This window comes from Equus asinus, chromosome 12 (assembly GCF_041296235.1).
Source record: "Equus asinus isolate D_3611 breed Donkey chromosome 12, EquAss-T2T_v2, whole genome shotgun sequence".
NCBI lineage: Eukaryota > Metazoa > Chordata > Mammalia > Perissodactyla > Equidae > Equus > Equus asinus.
Window position 1 is genome coordinate 29,458,866 of NC_091801.1, and position 23,340 is coordinate 29,482,205.

Consider the following 23,340-nt stretch of genomic DNA (forward strand, 5'->3'; position numbering starts at 1 on the left):
AACATCAAGTTTGGTATTTTTCTATTTTGTTTCTTGAGGCATTCTATTTTGATTGAATAGCATGGTACTGGAAAAGTTCCTTGTATATTCCTTCAAACACTGTATGTACTGTTAAAGCACAGTGCTTAAATTTTGAAATTTTCAAGACTATTGGTGCATCAAAGCATATCTTTAGCATTCTATTTCCCCATAACTGCTGAAGGACTTAGCTAATGCTGAAAACCCACTGAGCCCTTATTAGGAAAGCCTAGATGGAAAAGAGCCTGGTGCTCAAAAAAGGAACAGACTGCCTAAAGTTTTCTGTCCTTTTTTTCTCTCAGTTTAAAGATTAAACGAGAAATCACTGGGCAATGTTACATATCCTAGTTTGTCATTTAGCAGATGACAGCTAAAAACAAGGATCATTTTCATTCCTTAAAGTGTAAGCTTTGTTTTCTCCTGTTGAACTGTATTCTTCTTTAAGCTATTTCCTATTTCTTTTCTTTAAGATTTTCCTCCTCCAACTTGCCAAAAAGAGGACTTGAAATATAAATGAAAATAAAGGGGAGAACCAATTCTGAATGGTTACGGTGAAGCTAAAAGAGTTTTCACTGTCACTGTTTGGGCTGGCTCCTCTCACATTTACCTGTTCATGAGTTCTGAGATTGAATATTCTGCTTAAGGCACATTAAAGTCAAAGCAGCCTCTTGCCAACAGTCTTCTCCCTGAGTGTTCACACACACAACAGGTTTTAAATGGCCCAAGGTGGGTCACGACTTGCAGAAAACAGCCCTAAAGACTTCAGTCTTCAGTTCAGCTCTATGGCCACTCAATGAAGCCTTTTCTTCCTCTGTAAAGCAAGACTGGACACATCCACAGGCCTGGGTTCCTAATGGGAGTCCATACATGGTCTTTCCTGGATGCAGGAATCTCCTCAAAATTCTTTTCAAAATCCTGGGCACTCATCCGGGGAGCAATTCCACAGCTTTCATCCAGCTTGCAAAGGGTCCTACCAACATGACAGTGTAAGAGCCATTGTGCCAACATCCCCTCCAGCCCTTACACCAGGAAGCCATGGGATTGAAGACCAAGCACATGGCCTTGAAACACAATAGTCTCAAGACCTGGGGCAAATTGCTTCACTCTGTGAGCTTCCCTTTCCTGTCTATGAAAATGTACATAAAAATATCTACCTCACGGGGAGTTGATGAAGAGTAAATAATTGGGATGCTGACCAAAATTTCTAATGTATAAAAGTTATTTCCATTATGCATGAAGACAAAAATAATTCAAGAGACTTTTTATGTACCCATTTGACAACTGAGTTTCCCAGACACTGAGAAACTGCCCCTTGTCAAACAGAGCAAGTACAAAGGCACGGACTCCACTCTGAACGTCTCATGTCCCACATAACAACACAACAGGTCACATTCAACATACAATGCAAATTGGAGCCTAATAATAGAAGAAATGATGCTCAGGCTTGGGCCAACCAAAGAAGAAATAAAACCAAAAAGATATCATATGGTGACAAGAACTTTCAGAAACAAAGGTATTTAAAATTACCAGTGACCCTTTTGGGGTCTACACACTTACCAGACCTTAAGAAAGCTGGTGGAGAAGAGACGACTGCATCAGGTGAGCTGGCCATTTCAAATTGTTGACTCTAATCATAAGCGTCGCGGGCTAAACTACAGCAATTTTCAAAACTGTTTAGTGAGGGTTAGAGCAATCAGCATTAGATTAATTGAAAGCAGTGTGAGTAGTTATTAAGATGATGCAGTGTGCAACAAAGGCAATAATTGAGGTTCATTATAATTTTATTTTCTCTTTCATGAGTTGAAAACTTGATTTTCTTTTCTTTGATAAATTACATTTGCTTATATAGATGAGACAGGAAATATAGCCGCTTACTACACATTACATAAGAGTGACAACCTTTATTGAGCAGGGAAGCGATTATGCTACTATGTAACAATGCTCAGAATTTTGCAGCGGCATCTGCATCAGAGTTAGCTTAGTCCAAGTTTAAAACGAAGCTCAGTGTATATACTCTTCCAAAAGTAACAGGAATCAGTTGATTGTTTTTAATGACATAGTCAGTCAATGATTCACTCAAGAAACCTTACAGTCTACACCTCAGTTACCAGAGGAAGAATCTGAAATCTCAACTCACTTGGAGGAATGACTTCAAACGGTCTCTCCTTCTACTGTGATGTGAACATGAAGGAGCACCCCACATTTACACCATGCACTTAACTACTTTGCGCGTGAAATTGCATTTAAGTGACCGCAGTCAACAATAGTTAAATAAAATTTCAAATTTTTTTCTAAGTTAAAAAGAGACGGTAGGTTTTCAAAGCTTACTGTTATGACATGCATTTCAGAGGAAATAAAGACTGGAGAAGAAAATGAACCAATGTGCTTCTAAAGGAAAGGAGAAATTGCTGTAAAAATATATGTTGAGGGCAGAATTCAGTTCCCTGTAAGAAAACTCCAGTTACTCTCTTTGACCAGATATTATCAATCCAATAACACTTTTTATAGCCATATTGACACACTGTTAGTGGTTAACTCAAACACGACACAAAAATTTCAAGAGAAAGTGTGAAATAAAAATATATGTGACCACTCCAAGTAACTGTATTGACTCTAAAATGTACTAGGGACTATTTTTGAAAAATGCTCTCATACTTTTGTGGTAGTTTTGCTATAATCCTACATAAATAAATGTAAAACTTTTTTTGAGGTTTAAAAATATTAGCAACAAAGATTGGGTGAATTTCTTCTGTATGATTTATGAAATCAGATACTTTATTCAAAATTTAACCAAAAAAAAAGGCAGAATGCACAACAGACAACTAAGAACTTCATAAATGGGAAAAGTCCAAAATATAGTGGGGACATATCAGCTGAGGGAAATAAAAAAAACCCTCTTAATATGAACCAAATGCAGAGAGAGTTTTCCTAGGCCTAAGCTTTCCCGTGTTCTTAGATTAGACACATAGACATTAGCATCTCCCAACACGGACATATAGTAACATCAATCCTTTCAAAGAGAAGAGTCTTAGTTGAAGACTTTTCATTCCACCATCTTTCCTGTTTACAGACACACTTTGAGCTCAAGATTATATCCAGCCAGCCAGGAATAAGGGAAGTTTCAATCCTGTCTCTCAGAAGAGTTACCAGCTACAAGCGCTAACTTCGAAGTCGTGACTTTGCAATTTGAAGAAGTCAGTTCAGGACACTTGAAGTGTTCTACCTGCCTGCGCAGCGTCTTCTGACCTCGGCGGCCTTGGGTTTGGGAGCCGCGACCGGGAACTAGGCGTCCCAGGGCCGCTTGCCCGGGGAAGGGCCGGCTTCCTTCTGAGCCCTGACTATGCTCAATGGGACCCACTGCGTGGCCTGAGGCCCTGTCCCCCTCAACTTCTGCCACACAGATAACTGGCTCGGGCTCAGAACTTCTGAGAAATGTAAAAGGGAGAGATGAAATAAGGCAAGGAGCAGCGCCGGTTTTCTAGGACCACATCATAGTCACAGCTAACAACGAAGCTACCTGACTTTTGAGGAGAAACACAGGGAGAACACACTCTTTCCTAGGGAAGTGGCCGCCGTCTGATTTCTAAGACGACGACTCCGGAGAAGTTGGCATCACTGCCATCTTTCTAGGGTGAAACACACACGGAGTAAAGTTGGGGTCACTGTCCAATTTCTAAAGGTACGGGAGTCAGCAGGAGGAAGGCCGGGGCCGCCGCCTGCTTTCCCAGGCGGTACACGCCAGCACAGCTCCATCGCAGGGGCTGCACCTGCCTCCCGCCCGAGGCGCTTGAGGAGGAGCACTACCCACGGTGCAGGGGAAGGGGTGGCGCCCCAGCCAGCCAAACCTGAGCGCTTGGTCCGGGCTCTTCGCTCCAAGACCTTCCAGCTGACTTCGGCCATGAGCCCCGCCGCCCCGGCCATCGCGCTCTGGCCGCCGCCCCCGGGGCCGCCCGTCAGCCCCGGCCGGCCCCGCCCCCCCGCGCGACACTGTCGGGAGGCGCGCCGGCCGGAAGTGAGCGCGAGGGCGGTTTTCGACCTAGCTCCACGGCCTCCCAGGCGTCAGAGCGGCCGCCCCAGCGGAGAGCCAGCGGGGAGCCGGCGGCGGCTCGTACGAGCGCCGGGGCTGCGCCTTTCTCTCTCGGCCGGCGGCACAGTGCTTTCCCGCTGCCGTCAAGCGCGGCACCGGGCCGGCGGGCGGGGCCGAGGGGCTGCCATGGCGGCGGCGGGCCGGCTGCCGAGTTCCTGGGTGCTGCTGGCGCCGCTGCTTGGAGGGCTCGCGCTGCCGGGAGTTGGGCCGGTCCCCGCGCGGGCGCTGCACAACGTCACGGCCGAGCTCTTTGGGGCCGAGGCTTGGGGCACGCTGGCGGCCTTCGGAGACCTCAACTCCGACAAGCAGACGGACCTCTTCGTGCTGCGGGAAAGTAGGTGCTTGCCCGGCCCTCCCTCTGTCCACTGTCCCCGTGCCCCTCCCGATGTTCCCCACACCCCTTGCTCGGATGGCCAGTCCTCCTGCGTTTCCCGGCCCTTCTCTCCCAGCCCTGTGTCTCTCCCTTTATCTCCAGCATCCTTGACAGCTTGCCGGTTTTCTCCATCTTTTCCAACGCCAGGGCCTGGCCTGGCCATCCCACTGTTTGACCTAACCCCCAAAAGCAATGGAAACACCCCAGTTTTTTTCCTAATAAGCTCTAGGCCTTCACCCACGCACCCCCTCCTCCCCATAGAATCACCCGCCTTCCAGAGTCCCTCCTGATTCCCAGGAGTCTTTGTAGCTTGCCTATACATTCCCTCCCGAGGTCTCTCCATCCCCTACCTCTTTGCTTCCTCCAGTATTCCTTCCCATTGATGAACTGATGCAACCTGTCAAGTTCTTCTCATAGGAGACTTCTCCCTGCCTCGTTTACCTAATTCACCCCATACTCCCGCTGTCAGCGTCCCAGCTTTCTCTGAAGCTCCTGTGCCCTCCCAACGCCCTGAACACTCCACAGTTCACACATGCATTTTGCAGGGACCACTGATAAACCCAATGTCTCCTTGGGAAAGGATTCTCAAACTGCAGATTCTTCTCTTTCCTAAGCTGACTAGTCTTTTATGTGCACCTGATCCTTTCTAGCTTTGGTCACCACCCTAGTCTTTCACATCTCTGCTTTCTTTGCCAACTCGTGGTTCTTGAGAGTTCCTTTTCCTAACCATCACTAAACAAAGTTTTTTGTAAATCTTGGTGCTGACAATGGGCTTAGAGGGTCTTAGTGCTCTTGAGTACCCACAGAAGCAGGTACTGTTTAAGGTCAAGGCGGTGGAAGGAAGGAAGAGATGTGCTTATACAGACCTTGAATGACACAATTCTGGCTCAGATTTCTTGGGGCCTTTGCCTGGACCCCAGAGCCTCTTGTGGATCCTGAATATTGTTCCTCTGTTTATATGACCCCTTGTATTGCAAGACGAGTGCATACTGGCAAACTTGGAGCTACTGCATACAGAGACTTAACTTTAAAGGTGGCTTGCATGTGCTTAAACAATTTCAGAAGTCTGTCCCAGTGAGCACTTACTGTGCTCCAAAAATGCATCGACCTGGGGAATGGTTCCACAGGATCCACAAGAGGAAGGTCTTAGGCAAGCAATTCAGGTTTTTCTGATTAAATACATAATCATGTCCTTGTTGCTAATCCAATACCCACAGTGGGTGTTCCTGTGTCCTTGGTGTGATGCATCTGTGTGGTGAACTAAGCAGTCTTGTAAGGGGCTGCATTCTTAGGTTTAGGGAGGACAAGGCTTGATATATAATATAGTTATAAGGTATGTCCTTTATGTGGTTCTTTTAAGTCAACCGATCTGACTCCTGGCAGAAGCCATTGGCTTTAATTTATCTTGACCTACTAGGTTTTCCATGTTCATCCTTCCTGTTTCTCTGCTGCTTTGAACATTGAATTTGTGATAGAGTTAAAAATTCCCATTCCATAGATTAGTAGGACTAACCTTGAGAGGGCAGATGAACTGGAGTAAAATAAAAGTTTTCTTGTTGAGAAAAGTACCTGGAAAACTTCTTGTGACCACTGATTGGATATGTTACCAGGAAACATTTTTCTAATATCATGTATTTGCCTTTTTTAGGAAATGATTTAATTGTCTTTTTGGCAGACCAGAATGCACCCTATTTTAAACCCAAAGTAAAGGTATCCTTGAAGTAAGTACAAATATGTTTCTGTAAAACAGTAGTCATTAGTGTAATAATGGTATGCAGTAGCTAGTTGGATTGGCTTTGAAATCAGTTTTACTCAACTGTGGTATTGACACAAAACCACTAGTTATGAGCTATGAGTAGCAGGCATTTTGTTAGGATAAATACTAAATGTGCCAAAGCTTTAAAGTGATTTACTTTTTAAAAATATAAATAAATTTGAGTGGATCCAGATGTGTTCCTGCATAAACACCCTTTATTCCCTTGCATCAGATATGCTTTCTTGAATGTGTTAGGGATTGTCCCTCATCCTGAGTGTGCTGTGGGAGCCGCTCACTTATGGGCTCGTCAGGTCAACTGTTTTGTGTGAGGTGAGGGAGAGTAGTTTGCAAGAGGGGAGAAGGTCAGTGACTTCTGTTCTGATTTTTTGTTGTTTATTGACTGGTAGATGATGAGTTTTTATGGTTGATTTTGAAGAAATTCAAATCAAGCTGAATTTTTTAAATGTTCAGATAATAGTTGTTATTTTTCTTTTATGTAACTAGCCTTGCTTGAAACACAGTGACCCCTATCAATAGTGAGCAACACAGTTTTGAACCTACAAGAAGCAAGTATTGATTGTTCTCTGATTCAAGGAAGAAGAGATGAGTCCGTGCAGGCTAAAGTGGCAGTTCTAGAAAGCCATGGGACTTGAGCTTGACCTTAAGATAAGTAAAATTTAGGTGAAGGCTTTCAACTTTAGGATACAGCATTAACAAGAGATGGCATTAAAAACAGTATATTGTGCAGAGGAGGCCGAAAGATTTGCCTAACAAAAGTGGAGGGTACACTTTGGAGAGTTATGGACTATGAAGAGATCAGTGCAGACTAGGAACCTTCATAAATATCAGAAAGAGTTAGAACTCAATCCCATGATAAGTGGAGAATCATTACAGGTCCTGTTTAAGAGAGAGATGATAGGGCCAGCCACATGGCAGATTTGTTAAGGTTCCACATGCTCACTTCGACGGCCCAGGTTCGTGGGTTCAGATCCCAAGCACGAACCTACTCCACTCATCAGCCATGCTGTGGAGGCATCTCACAAGGAAAGAATAGAGGAAGATTGGCACGGAAGATCATTCAAGGCAAATCCTCCACAAGCAAAAAAAGAGGAGGATTGGCAATGGATGTTAGCTCAGAGCAAATCTGCCTCACCAAAAAAAAAAAAAAAGAAAGAAAGAAAAAAAAAGATGATGAAAATGGTATTTAAAATTGATTTACTTGTTAACCCCGTGCAGGATGAATTGCTATGTAGAATGATCAGCAGTTATTTAGGAAATGGTTTAAAACACTTTTAAAGTCCCCAATGAGCTAATGAGTGCTCAGATTCTACAATATTTAATTTAAACTCAGACATATGTAAAAAAAAAAAAAATTGGCCTTGAGTTAGAACATTGAGAGGAAAGTTATAAATGGATAAACAGGAACTTATCCCTCTTGAGAAATGTTCCTGGGTATTAGATGTCAGCATGCTTAGAGTGGAAAGGGAACAGAAGTTGATAAATATTATGTACAAGAATTGAACTATCCAGAAGTGATTTTTTTTTTGGAAGATTAAAATTTAAGGAAATTTATGGTATATAAAGGACTTGGGTTCCACTAAGTTAAAAAATAAATAAATTTCTTTTTCTTTGATTAATGCAGTCTTGTTTTATATACTTTTAAATTTTAGAAACTATTGTTTTTATTTATTTAGAATATTTTTCAAAGTGAAAATAATGATTCTTCACCCTTTTCTCCCCCCACTCCCCTGTTCCTCTCAGCTGTAACCACTTTTAAAACTTTTAGCTGTTTCTTCTGGTGTCTATTTCCATATTTTAAAATAAGTTTTTACACTGTAATTTCTTGTTATTATTTCATCTCCTGGATTTTTTTTGTTGGCATGGATAAGGATTTAGCATCTCGAAATTATCTCCATCATTTTCATATAGTTATATCACATTTTTTAGTTGAATCCGTAGTTGTTGCTTACCTTTTGACCATGTAGATTCTGTGTACTTCAGAACCAAGCAGTGTACTGTATTTAATTTCCGCACAGTTTTTCCCTTCTGGAGCAAATGATTACTTTTTAAAAAATAAATTGCCTAGTTTTCTGTGTACCTATCCTTAATTTCTTTGCAGGTGTTCCATCGTATCTGCCATATACCTGTTGTGCATTTTTGTTTTCCGTTGAGTCCTCTGCACTCCTACCCAATCTGGATTCATTCTCTAGGCCTTCTGCAGAGCTACAGTTTGGGGCCTTGCCCTTTGCTGTTCTTTGTTTGATCCCTGTTTCTTGGATCCAATGCCATTTTGTTCTTTGCTTCTTCATTTACTTGACTGGAGTGCATCCTTCAGTAAATTCCTGAGGAAGGATACACAGTATGTCCTTCCATGTCCAAAAACTTTCCACTCACCCTTAATGCTTTGGTTGGCCTGTAGTCTTCTAGCTTCATGGGTTGCTATTTTAATCCAATGTTCTTCCTCCTAACTACTGCCAGTCCTCCTCTTTTTGCTGAGGAAGCCTGGCCCTGAGCTCACATCTTGCCCATCGTCCTCTACTTTATATGTGGGACGCCTACACCTCAGCATGGTGTGCCAGGTGGTGCCATGTCCGCACCTGGGATCCAAACCAGCAAACCCCGGGCCGCTGAGAAGCAGAACGTGCGAACTTAACTGCTGCGCCACCGGGCTGGCCCCAAGTCATTCTAGTTCTGTGTGGGATGCCACCACAGCACGGCTTGATGAATAGTGTGTAGGTCCACACAAAAGATCTGAACTGGCGAACCCCCAGCCGCCAAAGCAGAGTGTGCGGACCCAACCACACTTGGCCATAGGGCCGGCCCCTTTGCTAGTAAATTCTGATGTGCCATCTTGCATTCTTTTTCTTTGGACAGGAGAAAGGTTTATCTTTGTAGGTAGCTAATTGGTACCATTGAAATTTTATAAAATTCAACACACATTCACCAGCTTTGCCAGGAATAGGAGGTATCCTTTAACGTGTGACATTCTGTTTGCATCAGTGTCTCCCGGGACTGTTTTAAGGCTGATGTGGGCACCACAGTGGACAGGAATTGATAGAAAGGTTCCAACAAATTGTGTGTGTGTGTTTTTTTTTAATGACAAAGGAGTTGAAACTTTTTAGTGTAGAGACACGGCTGCAGAAGAAAGTATATAATTTACTGTAGACCCTTAGTTGGAGGTAAAGGATTCTGGGTCTGAGAGTCTTCATGGGAGCTACTGGCTGCTATGTAGAGTACAGTTTTTGTGAGGTGTAAGAAAACTTTTGTCATTGCTAGGGAGCTTTATGTTCTTTTGACCCTCTGACCGTTACTGGAGATATTGCAGAGGTCTTTGTAAGCCATGTGTACAAAATCAGCCCACCTCATTTTTTTCTTTTTACTCTTTATTTGGAGATGATTTCAAAATTATTAAAAAATGTGAAAATAAAAATAGGAAAAGAATAGGGGCTGGCCCCGTGGCCGAGTGGTTAAGTTCGCGCGCTCTGCTGCAGGCGGCCCAGTGTTTCGTTAGTTCGAATCCTGGGCGCGGACATGGCACTGCTCATCAGACCACGCTGAGGCAGCGTCCCACATGCCACAACTAGAAGGACCCACAACGAAGAATGCACAACTATGTACCGGGGGGCTTTGGGGAGAAAAAGGAAAAAATAAAATCTTTAAAAAAAAATAAAATAAAATAAAAAAATAGGAAAAGAATACATATATAACCTTTGTCCAGATTCATCTGTTGTTATCATTTTTCTGGATGTGTTTTATCATTTCCTCTCACCCTTGCTGTCTTGTGTACATTCTCTTTACACACACACATGCTCTTACCTTTTTTTTCCTGACCCTTTTGAGAGTAAATTGAATATACCGTGACCTTTTATTTATAAACAGTTAAGTGTATATTTTCTAAGACTAGGGATATTTCCTTCTATAACCGTAATAAAGTTTTCAATTTTATAAATTTACATTGGTTTTTGTATTAGGGTTCTGCAGAGAAACAGAACCAATATATGTAGATATTTATGTGATAAGATGTATTATAGGAACTGGCAGGCCACTACCACTGGGGGTGGAAATACTGCTGCCACTGGGGGTGGGAAGACCTCTTCCGCTGGCAAAGAAGACTCATTCAAATTTAGGGGCTCAATATCCCTAGTTTCTTGAGGGTCTTCCCACACATCCTCATCTCAATTTATAGAATCCCAGTCTTTCCTTTAGTCAATGCCCTCACTTTATCAGTAGACACGCTGTTAGTCTGAGAGTTCAGTTTGCCTTCTAATTCAGTCAGTCACAGAGTGAGATTCTCTGTGTTTGAGATCAGCAGTTTCACCCCAACAGCTACAGGCAATCAGGCTCTCATTCACTGCACACCTAGAAGTGCTTAGGTCATTTATGCTGTGCTTGAGCTGGGAATTCGAATCTCTGAGCTCATCATTTTCCTCCACTGCTTTGTCCAGTGATATTAAGGCCAACCAACCAAAGCCATTATTATAGTCCTTAGTTTTCCAGAAATTTTCGTATCATATACAGAGTCTCTTAGCTCTTCACTTCTTATAAGTTTTTGATTAGAAGTATCCAACACAGATATTTTGTGTATTTCCATAAACAGTTCATGCCATAGACTATATATAAATGCTCTCTTTACTACTGGAAATAGAGCCATTAGCATCTTTAAATCTAGTTAGGTTAGAGAGCCTTTTCCAGAGACCCCAGAACCAATTCAGAAAACTCATTGTTAATATTCTGCTCCTCTAGAACCACTCTCAGTACCAAAATCTGTATTAGTCAGGATTCTCTAGAAAAACAGAGCCAATAGGATAGATATAGATACATGCATGAGGAGATTTGTTACAGGAGTTGGCTCACATGATTGTGGAAGCCGAGAAGTCCCACAGTCTGCTTTCTGCAGGCTGGAGAAACATTAAAGCTGGTGAGATAGTTCAGTCTGATTTCAAAGGCTCAAGAACCAGGATTGCAGATGTCTGAGGGCAGATGAAGATGGATGTCCCAGTTCAAGCCAAAAAAAAAGAGGCAGATTTGTCCTTCCTCCGCCTTTTCTTCTATTTAGGTCCTCAATAGATTGGATGCTGCCCATCCACACTGGGGAGGGTGAGCTTTACTCAGTCTACCAATTCAAATGGTTTTCCCTTCCAGAAACACCCTCACAGACACACCCACAACTAATATTTTACCGGGTATCTGGGTATCCCTTAGCCTTGTCAAGTGGACACGTAAGATTAACCATCGTGGTTCGTTTTGTCAGTTGACCTAAAATATCCTTCATAGCATTTTTTTCCGTGCCATCACAGGATCCAGTCTGAGATCAGATACTGCATTTTATTGTCATGTCTGTTTAGCCTCCTCTGATCTGGAACATTTCCATAGCCTGTCTTTGTCTTTTATGGCACTGACACTTGTGAAGATTGTAGTCCTCCCCACTTTGTTTTTTCTTCTTTAAAGAAAACATTCCTCACTTTGTGTTTGTTGCTGTTTCCTCTTGATTAGCTGCAGGTTTTACATCCTCGGCTGCAGCCACTTATGGGTGCCCTGTCCTTCTCAGGGGTATATCTGGAGGTATACCATATCCATCTGCCCTTCATTGAGGATGTTAGTATGGTCACTCCTGGCAAGGCCTTGCCGATTTATCTATTGTGCAGTTACTGAATTTCTTTCCTTCCCTTGCAGCTAATAAACAGTTTGTGGGGAGATGCTTTAACACTATTCAAACATTCTGCATATCAAAATTATCCCTAGCTTTAGCATCCGTTGGTGATTCTTGCCTGCTGGCGTCTTTGCCAGTATAATTTTCTATCTCCTGCGCTCCCTCCCTATTTACCGCTTGGCCCTCAGCATTCTTCTATAGTCATCCCTTTGCTCCATCAGTCCTTCTGTCTGTCCGCATCTGTCTGTCTTCCAGTCATTGATATGGACCTATTCATTTGTACTTTTAGTGGTTTAATGGTACTTAATTACCATCGTGCTCCAATTGTCCCAAATTTGGCCAGGAGGAGCCCCTTCAAGCTGACTCCTGTGTCTTTGTCACATCTTTTTTTTTTAAGCATTTCCCCACTTTTTGACATAAGATGCTCCAGGTTCATCTTGTACTTACCTTGCCTAGCCCTGGAATCTGCCATTTCTTGAGGAGCCCAGGTCCTTTTCAGGGGATGATATTAGCAGACAAGACTTGGGCGCTAGGTGTGCTCATGATACTAGTCCTCCACCCTCCATTCTCTAGTTGCGTGTGAGGTCTGATGAGCCATTGGTAAATTTCTTGGTGTCTCTGGGTGTTTGATCAAAACTAGACGCAAACATCCCAGACTGTTAGAACAAGTCACCTTCTAAGTTTCCTTTCGTTCAGATTCTCAGTTAGTCCAGGAACCACAGTCATAAATGTATTTCTACTCAAGGGCTTTCTCTTCTTGAGAGGAGTCATCATTTTCCATTACTTCAACCATGTATAGAAATTGTTTTTAAGCTTCCCCGTTAGTCTTCCCCCCTGAAGTAATATATTTTGGAAAGTATAGAAAAGTGCCAGGAAGAAGGAAAAAAGCCTACCTATAATTTCACCACCCAGAAGGGAAAAAAAACTATTAACCTTATTATATAAATGGACTTGCTTAGAACTATATTCATTTTAAAAATTTAATATTGAGGTTTTCCTCTTTCTAAGTGTATTTTCTTAACTCTCAGATCTTTGATACCTAGTAATTTGTATTCCACGCATCTTGAGGCTTGATAGTTTTATATTGTATGTTAGCTTATTGACATTTGGAATTACAGTGTTTTCCAGATTTCTTCCAAAATTAGTAGTTTTAGTCTTTTTTCTTGCAGTTCTTTGATTAGCCATTGCATTTCATCTCTTCTCAGTGGACTTGATGAATTTGTCTGAGCAAGAACAGCATGGAATGTATGTTTAGCTGTTTTTAAAGTTATATTTCCCTCCGATTTACATTTTGGAAATGCCTTTTTCTTCCTCTTTTTTGCTGCTGGGATGAGAACGAAATCTGTTATTAAGAATACTTTGTTCTCCTGGTTGAGTGTTCAGCAATTCCTTCCTGTCACTGTGGGACTTAATCATTGGATTTAGAAATTTTAATCCTTTCGAACTGTCACTTTGCAAACCTGGAAACTGAGGCTCTGAGGCGTTAAATGTGGCCACGTATGCTCTGGCGACTTCCTGGAGGAGTTGGGCTCCCTCCTCGCACCTTGATGCTCGTTTGCACTTGGTGTTTAGCATTTTCAGTGTACATGTGTGATGTGTTTCTTTAATCTTATTTGCCCGATTCTCTTCCCTTTCCTCAGCATTTTGCATGCTATGTGCTTCCTTCTCTTGCCTTTTGAAAAAAGATGAAGGGACTATTTAAGGAAAGTATACTAACTTTTATTATGGAATGCTTTTTTTTTGGCTGCATTATCAATTCTTGAAAATGAAGGGTCTCATGGAAATACGTAATGAGAAAGTAGGGGCTCTATCACATGTACTCCCACCCCCTTTTTCAGCGAATAGACCGTTTAAACTAAATTAAGAAAAGGATATAAAGTCTGTTGTTTCAGTTTTAATATTTCATGACTGATTTTATAGGTGAAATTATATTTTACAATAAATAGGAAGAAGAATTTATGTAGCCTGTTCTATTTGATGTGAAACAGCAAATCCCATCTCTCTGTAGCTGTGAAGAAAATTCGTTATAATGTCTTTAGTTGTAAGAGATGGTTTCATTGTGATTAGTTACATTGATAATAAAACAACCTTTTCAAATGGCATAAGACACGAATGATCCTGTGTGTCTGCCTGCTTTTAACGGCATTGAAATGTTTCATTTTCTGTTTTACTCATAGAATTTTCCTTTTTTTATGCTGTTTTCCTGTTCCAATAAGAATTTTCTTCCTTTTAAAAAAAATGAAAACAATTAGATGGAAATATTAACAAAGCATTAATTTTAAAAATACATTTTGAAAGGAGATATATTGAATTTTAACTTTTTGTGTAAAATCTTTCCTACTACACAAGATAGCTTTGTCAGAGGTGGTTAAGATCGTCATAAAATTGACTTTATTACTGGATCAATTTAATGTATTTGGAAAATAGTACTTGAAGTGTAGGAACATTTTAATAAAAGAAACAGTGAAGTAAGAAAACTGGGCTAATGTTACAGTTTATTTTTGTCCCATGACTTGTCACGTTATGTTGCTGTTAACTACATCCTCACGAGTAGTGTTGGGAAGGGGAGACTCTTTGATAATGAAAGGGGTGAGGTCTGTTTATTCTGTTACAGTCACCATGGCTTGATCCCTATTAGTATGGCTTTTTAATGATTGTTTTAGCTCTAACTTCAGCACTAAACAAATATTCTAATTTTTAACTTGCAGGCAAAATCAAATTAGGTATTTGAAATAGAACATGGGTATCCCCTGGAATAGGAACAGTATTGTATTCTGACTTGAGTGCGAATTTTTTTCTCTCCGTCGATAGTTTTATTTACTCTGACCATTTGGGCTTAAGAGCACATAGTTGTAGCTTGTCTTCGGTTTGTCCTTGGACTCTGGCTGGGGAAGGTTATTTTTAGAAGTAGGCTAGACACGGCATGTGAGATGCTTTGGAGGTGGAACCTAATCAGATGTGAGTCCTGTGACCAGAGGCCCCTACATCTCTGAAGTTTGAATGCCTCCTGCTAGGTGAGGGTGAGGAAGTTTTGTATTCTGTGTGGCCAAAAGGATTGTGACTCATTCAGTCCCAGTGGCATGTGGCTGTATAGGTGTTTACTGCATGGGCCGCCCCATCAGGTTTGGGGAAGAGTAGAAATAGAGGTTGCTAACATTTCTGAGCTTAGCTGGACAGGAACTCATGGCTACTGTTATCTTTGAGGCTAGTTGTTTGCTATAAATGATTCTAGGGGCCAATAAGAATGAATGCCTTCATCCAAAATGAGGTTTTTCAGGAAACATGAAGACATTTCTTTTATTCCATACAAATCTAAATTTAAAACTCTCTACCTCATGTCTTTGTTAGTTAGCTCTTTAATAACTCTTGATTTTAGTATCCCAGTTTTTCATTGTAAGCCGTGTCAAGTGTGGTTTTGGTAGTGGGAGAGGCATAAATGTAAATGTCAGTTTATTAAGTTTTGAAATCTTTCAGAAGTTTGATGGGAATTCTTCTCTTCAACCAGTATACTTCATGGACCTCCTCCCGTGTACCTTAATACTATTGTGATAGTATAGAACATTCTTGTTAAAGGTTGGAGGGTATAGGAAAGGAAATCTATGTAAAATATATACAAACGAGGGGTGAACTTGAGCCCTGTCTACTCTTGACAAGGTGCAAAGGAGAGAGAGGGCATTATATTAGTTATCTACCGATGTGTAACAAATTATGTCAGAACTTAGTGGCTTAAAGCAAATAAGCATTTATTATCCCCCAGTTTCTGTGGGTCAGGGTGTGGAGTAGGCTCATTACCCGGTTGGTTGTGGCTGCAGTCAGGATTTTGTAGGGGCTGCAATCATCTGAAGGCTTGCCTGGGGCTGGAGGAGCTGCTCTGCAGGCAGCTCGCTCCCATGGCTGTTGGCAGGAGGCCCCAGTTCCTCTTTGGCTCTTGGTAGGAGGCTTCGGTTCCTTGCCCCCTGGGCCTCCATGTGCACAGGCTGCAGAAGTGTTCTTGCGACAGGTCCCCCACTTCCCTGGGCGGAGTGATCAAGAGAGGGGGCAAGCAGGATACCGGCACCTCTGTGACTGTCTCCAGAGCCAAAAACCCTCACTGCCACTGTTTTCTGTCCCTTGCAAGCACTTGGTCACCAAGGCCAGCCCACACCAAGGGGAGGGAATTAGGCTCCACCCTTTGAAGGGAGTGTCAGAGAATTTGTGGACTCATTCTGAATCGCCACAGGCATTTTCCTGGTGGGGGAAGGTAGAGTTAACAGACTTACCCTTAGGAATGCAATGCAGCCTGTCCCTGGCACTTTGAGGAGGTGGGTTTGGCTGGACCCGAGTGTTCAGGAGCTGATCCCGTTGTGAATAAACAACTATGTTGCACGTCCATTTGTGGTAAAATTGCTTCTGATGTTACCAATAAATGGTTTTTAGGGTGTTAAATTTTACTCTTTTGTCATGGAAGAAGTTATTCAACTTGTGACCGTTAGCATTTTCATAGAAGAGTGATTTTTTTCTTTGTAGGATCAGATACTTTATTTTGTGGTCTCTGTTACAAATTGCTGTTTCTGATGGGAGAGTGTGGTGAGAGGAGGAGTACATAAAGCACAGCTCCCTTTGGTTCCCCTTAGGTTATGCACATGGTGTTTTGTAACGACAACGAATACTACAGTTTTCTCATGAACAGACTATATATGGACTTGGTGGTACTTTATTAAATCAGGTAATCGTATAAGACATACTTTCAATAAAAGGTCCAATTGAAAATGGTAGATTAAGAAAGAGATCTGAGCAGTCCACTAATTTCCGTTTATTCCTGTCTTGCTCAGCTCGCAATAGGCTTGTAGGAAGTCTTACCTGTCCTACCTTGCCCTTCCAGGAGGAGCCTGTGCTGTGGGATCCCCACAACTTCTGGAGTTTGTCCTTTTTTGAGCTCCTCACAGGGAAAGGGCAAAAGAGCATTGGGAGCTTTTATCAATGCACGTGTGTGCACACCAGCCATGCTGCACACTATCCCCTGTTGTGACTTCACCATGCTAACTACCGTGCTAACTGCACACTGCTCGCACCACTAATTTGGGTAAGTCTAGGAGGGGTGAAGGGTGAGATGGCGTGGGATGGAGGCAGGGAGAAGGTGGTTTCCTGTGTGGGTGGCCTTGTACCAGTGAGAGAGGATGTCTGTGAGTGTGTGTGTGTGTGTGTGAGAGAGAGAGAGAGGGTGTGAGAAAGAGACAGAAAGCAAGCTCAAGCTGCCTTAATGTCTACTGGTTAGAAAAGAGAGAAGAGATGAAAAGAGAAGTGAAGACAAGATTGGGATAAGTGAAAACTGGAACAAAAAGGAGGGAAATGAGGGGAGAGACTTCATGTGTGCTGCCCATAGTCAAGATAGCATGTGAAGTGGTTGAGAACTGTTAACGTTTCCTGGAATAATTTCTTTAAAATGCTGAAAGCAACTTCCTGTGAGAAGCGGCCACCAGGTGTCATCAGAGGGCTGCTATTGATTTGTTTTGTTCTTGTTCTTAAAGAGTATTGGAGTGTTTCGATTTCTTTCTTGCAAGTGTGTTTTTTTTTTCTTCTTTTTAAAGCATAGCAGAGACTGTTTCAGTCAGAGCGGGGACTTTCTTTTGGGAGTTTCTTGCTGGGCTAATAATTTTTTATGGGTAACACTCAAGATCAAGTTACATGTAACTTTTTAGTCAAGGAACAGCTAGTTGAGAATTTGGATAAGAGTTGGTAGTCTAAGTGGAATTGCATATTTGAACATCTTTGTGGAGTTGGATGTTGTTGAATTTGCATAGGCAGCATGTGCTTTAAGATTTGGGAATAACACATCTCATTATTGTAGTCTGAACACCTGCTATGTCTTGTGAGTCTTGAAACCTGACTATGGGAAGAAATTCGAGGCTCATTTTCTTTCTCCAGTGGAACAAGTCCCAGTTCTTTCAGAGAGGACAGAGATGATGCCTTTCTTAAGGGCCAACAGTGAATCCCCTGCGTGTTCTGTTGTTTGCTTTGTTCTTGAGGGAATTAACGATGCTTTCTGGTACACAGTAGGCTTGCAATAAGTGTTTGTTGAATGAGTAAACGAAATCTGTCTCCAGAAAAATGAGCCCTTAAACTGTCCCAATTGGATGATTTTTGAATTCTTCTTTAAGAAAGACCCCATCCCCTGTCTCCGTTGGTTACAAGGTACTTGTTCTAATAAGCTTTCTGATGAAGATTTTTCTTTTTAATTTATATTTGCATAAATTTCCTCATTTCTGTTTCATCTCCTGTAGATCACTATAAGATACTTTTCTAGATCACTTTAAGATACTTATTAAATCACCTTACACTCCCGCTTACTGACATCATTCTAGTTCTGGGCTTTATCAGTTAAACTATTAGGATGTACTTTTTCTGTCTCGAGGCTTTCTCGACCTATACTATGTCCTGTGTACTGAAAAATTAACCTTCCTAAAGCGGTGCTGTGTTTTGGTGACTCCCCACTGACGCTACTGGATAAATCCCAGCTTTGAAGTCAGAGCCTTCTGTGATCTGGTCCGGGCTGGTCATTTGCCTTTGTTTTAAGTTGCTGTGCAGTAGACAGCCAGTGCTGTCGCTGTCTGGACTGCTCACGGCCTTGCACACTCACTGTGTGTGTTTTTGGCTTTGCCTAATCCCTTCCTTCTACTTGAGATGTTTAACTCTTCCTATCTGCTTCCTCAACAAAAGACAAAAACGGATTTAGTTTCTTCAAGGTTTAGCTGAAATAACATTTCTACTATTTTAGCCAGCTATTCTACTTGGGAGTAGGATCTCTTGCTCATTATACTGCTATAGATCTTGGTATGTATCACACACGTGATCATATTTGGGTTTGTGTGAGTTCCTTTGCGTATATGTCACATGGCTTCTAATAGAATATGAGCCTAGTGAGGGCAAAGAATGGGTTCATATCAGTGTACTTCCTTTCATATGCTAGGCACTCAATATATATTTGTTGAATGTTTGTTCTTTCTTGATATAATGAGATGATGAATTGACGACCTCAGATGTGTATGGATGAGATTTGTGCACCATACAGCTTTGCGAAATGTGAAATTGCCCTATAGATGAAGCGCAATCTGTTCTTTTGTGTATTTTACTAAAGAATGTCAACTGAATTCCTGGGGAAGGGGAAATGCTGATATGTCCTCCCCTGTCTTCAGGACACAGATGGCCCAGACGTGTTTGTGGCTCAGTGAAGGTGAGGGAGCTGCTGAGCTGCCAGTCCACAAAGATTGATGAAATCTGAGAACTTCAGAGGAAAGAGCTGGCGTGGCACCAAGGCCATTAGCATATGGAATCGTTATCAAGTGTATCTCGGCTTACTTGCACATTGAATTTTCAGTTAGACTTCTTTTAGTTTACTTAATTACCTGCTTATAACAATTCAAAGAAATCCTGAGAAGTTATGTTTTGTGTAGCTAGGGAGCTGACTTCACGTAGATTAACACTGGAGACCAAAATCGGAGAGAAGGGAAGAGTCTCACGTATAAACTTCACATTGTGTCTTTGTACACACTTCACTTTGGGTTCTGTCTAATGGAATGCAGTGCCTTAAAACATTACATGGTTGTGTTTTCAACTAGTTTTATCTTCTGTAGTATATTTATTTTCTAGAAGGATGTATTTTAAATGTTTTGGCACCGATAAAATGTAGAGAAATGTAAATATAGTAGCAATTAGACAATTTCATTTTTAAGATTAGTAATTTCTCTTTCAGTGAAGAGAAGGTGAGTCATGTATGGTAATTTTTCTATTTAAAATGGGGTACTAGCATTATAGCATATGCGTATATATTTTTCTTTAAAATCAATAAGTATTCAGTATTGGTGCTAAATTTAAACCTGGTTGTTCTTTAACATTTTCTAAAATTGATCTTCCCTTAATGGGCTTTCCTTAGATATGACAGAAGTTGAGCCTCATGTTCAGTGATTTCTCTCCTATTTCGGAGCCCAGTAAATCTTCACTATGGCCATCACTCCGTCACTTAACCCACTTCATGTACTTACACTCTCAGCTATATCCTAGATTCAGTGTTCAAAGCCTAAAGTTCAGCCAAGTTCCCTCATTAGAATGCCCACCTTTGGTTAGTCTCGTCATAGAATTTTGAGAGAAAAGACCCGAAGCTCACTCTTCTACATGAACCTCATAAAAGTTAGCATTTCCTGCTTTTTTCGCAATGGGTTTGCCGCCAGAACACAGGTGTCGTGAAAACCACCGCAAAATCTAAGCCAAAATGGGGAAGGAAAAGACTCATGTCAACATCGTCGTCGTTGGACACGTCGATTCGGGCAAGTCCACCACGACTGGCCACCTGATCTGCAAGTGCGGTGGGATCGACAAAAGAACCATCGAGAAATTCGAGAAGGAGGCTGCTGAGATGGGAAAGGGCTCCTTCAAGTATGCCTGGGTCTTGGATAAACTGAAAGCTGAACGTGAGCGTGGTATCACCATTGATATCTCCCTGTGGAAATTCGAGACCAGCAAGTATTACGTGACCATCATTGATGCCCCCGGACACAGAGACTGCATCAAAAACATGATTACAGGCACGTCTCAGGCTGACTGTGCTGTCCTGATTGTCGCTGCTGGTGTTGGTGAATTTGAAGCAGGTATCTCCAAGAATGGGCAGACCCGTGAGCATGCCCTTCTGGCTTACACACTGCGTGTGAAACAACTAATTGTTGGTGTTAACAAAATGGATTCCACTGAGCCACCCTACAGCCAGAAGAGATATGAGGAAATCGTTAAGGAAGTCAGCACCTACATTAAGAAAATTGGCTACAACCCAGACACAGTTGCATTTGTGCCAATTTCTGGTTGGAATGGTGACAACATGCTGGAGCCAAGTGCTAATATGCCTTGGTTCAAGGGATGGAAAGTCACCCGTAAAGATGGCAATGCCAGTGGAACTACGCTGCTTGAAGCTCTGGATTGCATCCTGCCACCAACTCATCCAACTGATAAGCCCTTGCATCTGCCCCTCCAGGACGTCTACAAAATTGGTGGTATCGGTACTGTCCCTATGGGCCGAGTGGAGACTGGTGTTTTGAAACCTGGCATGGTGGTCACCTTTGCTCCAGTCAGTGTTAGAACTGAAGTAAAGTCTGTTGAAATGCATCATGAAGCTTTGAGCGAAGCTCTTCCTGGGGACAACATGGGCTTCAATGTCAAGAACGTGTCTATCAAAGATGTTTGCCGTGGCAGTGTGGCTGGTGACAGCAAAAATGATCCACCAATGGAAGCAGCTGGCTTCACAGCTCAGGTGATTATCCTGAACCATCCAGGCCAAATCAGTGCCGGGTATGCGCCTGTGCTGGACTGTCACACAGCTCACATTGCTTGCAAGTTTGCTGAGCTGAAGGAGAAGATTGATCGTCGTTCTGGAAAGAAGCTGGAAGATGGCCCCAAATTCTTGAAATCTGGTGATGCTGCCATCGTTGATAGGGTTCCTGGCAAGCCCATGTGTGTTGAGAGCTTTTCTGACTAACCTCCTCTGGGCCGTTTTGCTGTTCGTGACATGAGACAGACGGTTGCTGTGGGTGTCATCAAAGCAGTGGACAAGAAGGCAGCTGGAGCTGGCAAGGTCACCAAGTCTGCCCAGAAGGCTCAGAAGGCTAAATGAATAGTATCCCCAATACCTGCCACCCCAGTCTTAATCAGTGGTGGAACGGTCTCAGAACTGTTTGTCTCAATTGGCCATTTAAGTTTAATAGTAAAAGACTGGTTAATGATAACAATGCATCATAAAACCTTCAGAAGGAAAGGAGAATGTTTTGTGGACCATTTGGTTTTTTGTGTGGCAGTTTTAAGTTATTAGTTTTTAAAATCAGTACTTTTTAATGGAAACAACTTGACCAAAAATCTGTCACAGAATTTTGAGACCCATTAAAACAAAGTTTAATGAGAAAAAAAAAAAAGTTAGCATTTCCTAGCTTAGAATGGAACCAGGGACACAGTATGAATGTCAGAGCCTTAGGACTTCTCCCCTCCTCACGCCTGAATTGCACAGCTGTGAGAATGGAAGTCATGCTTGTTGTAGTAGTAGCCATTGGCGAGGGTGGCAGAGACTCATTTGTTCAGCAAAAGTTTATTGAGCACTAAGCTTGGTGCTGTTCTGCGTGCCTAGGATACATACACGAACAAAACAAGGATTCTTGCTTGTGGGGCACCTGTTCTGCCGGAGAGAGACAGACACCAAACAAAACGCCTAAGTAAGTAAATCACGTAATTTGTTAAAGGTGCAGTACAGTGAAAAACAAAGTGGAGAAGCGTGACAGGGATTGGGAGTTCTGGCTGTGGGCCTGGATGGGGAGGAGATGGGCAGTCACATATTCCATGGGAGGTACAGGTAGGCCTTGTTGGGATGGGGAGATATGAGCAAAGACTTGAAGAAATGAGGGGATTCTTCATGGACTCTCTGGCACGAGAGGGTTGTGAACAGAGAGAATAGCCCAAGCAAAGCCCAGTGAGATTGAAAGTGGGGTGGGGGGGAAGCAACATGTTTACACGGCAAGCTGAAGGTTTGTGTACGAAAGCTGTATAAAGTCCAGAAAAGCTGTAAGGGTAGCATAAGGTGGAGCTTCAGACTCTGTCAGAAGATGAAACTGCGGCTGCTGGACCCTGCCACTGGGAAACATTAGAGTTTTTACTTTAAATAAAGGTGTATATTATCATTTGAGGAAAAATTGTAAGATGCCCTGTGTGTAGAGGTCTAACACTGATCTTCAGCCAGCAACATATATGACAGCTCTGTCAGTAAAAACTATGCATGATTCAGATTATTTCACACACTGACCACATCGAGAGGTAAACTATATAATATATGGTGCAAGTCATTCTTTCAGTCAACAGTCATTTCTTAAATATCAATTGTATGCAATGTCCTGTACAAGGTGCACTCTTGAATAGAAGAATAAAACGTGGTCCATGTCCCTGGACAAAATGTTTCCATAAGTAAATAAAAATCAAATGGAGGAAGACTTCCACCTCTGCCCATAAAGGAGTAACTGGTATAGGATGTGCCCTCACACCATTAAAAAAGAGAGAGAGGGGAAGAAAACTCGATGAAATCTATGGAACAACTCTTTTCAGACATTAGAGAACAGGCAGTGAGGACCGTGATCCCTCAGGGAAGAGAAAGAAAGTGAGCCTGCAGTCACACAGCATTCTTTCTGGAGGTACTTTCCTTAGCACAGTTCAGGGAGAGGGCATCCAGGCAGCCCTGGAGATCACCCACTGAGGAGCTTAGAAGACCCACGTGGCTGGAATTTGCAAAGCCACTTGGGTACCCAAGAAAAGGAGGAGCTATGCAGATAAGTCCAGAAATGTGCCCAGGCTTTTCTGGAGTCACTAGCAGAAGAGTGATCCACGTGTGCGCTGGGGGAAGCTCCAGAAGGGCAGTCAGAGAACTATTGCTGGGGAGCTGCAAACTCTCGAGCTCCCCC

The 23,340-nt window shown here is 42.4% G+C and overlaps 1 protein-coding gene, 1 long non-coding RNA gene and 1 pseudogene across 10 annotated transcripts in view; 2 read left to right on the top strand and 1 right to left on the bottom strand.

Moving 5' to 3' along the window:
• LOC123275875 (uncharacterized) overlaps positions 1-2,171 on the bottom strand; it is a 39,424-nt gene extending 37,253 nt beyond the window's left edge. For 3 of the 9 annotated variants that reach the window (XR_011493214.1, XR_011493217.1, XR_011493216.1), the window contains exon 1: positions 626-640. This is a non-coding gene — a long non-coding RNA (uncharacterized lncRNA). Of the gene's footprint in view, positions 1-625; positions 989-1,575; positions 1,714-2,155 lie in introns of those variants that run through there. The other 6 variants (XR_011493212.1, XR_011493213.1, XR_011493210.1 and 3 more) reach the window with 5 other exon arrangements.
• Positions 2,172-3,863: 1,692 nt separating this feature from the next.
• The window catches only part of LOC123275873 (uncharacterized), a 39,145-nt gene continuing 19,668 nt past the window's right edge, over positions 3,864-23,340 (top strand). Inside the window, exons 1-2 of the mRNA XM_070481278.1 lie at positions 3,864-4,439; positions 6,127-6,199. Of these exons, the coding sequence (XP_070337379.1) occupies positions 3,917-4,439; positions 6,127-6,199 (596 nt within the window). The 5' untranslated portion in view covers positions 3,864-3,916. The remainder of the gene's footprint in view (positions 4,440-6,126; positions 6,200-23,340) is intronic.
• LOC123275869 (elongation factor 1-alpha 1 pseudogene) lies at positions 16,746-21,813 on the top strand (annotated as a pseudogene).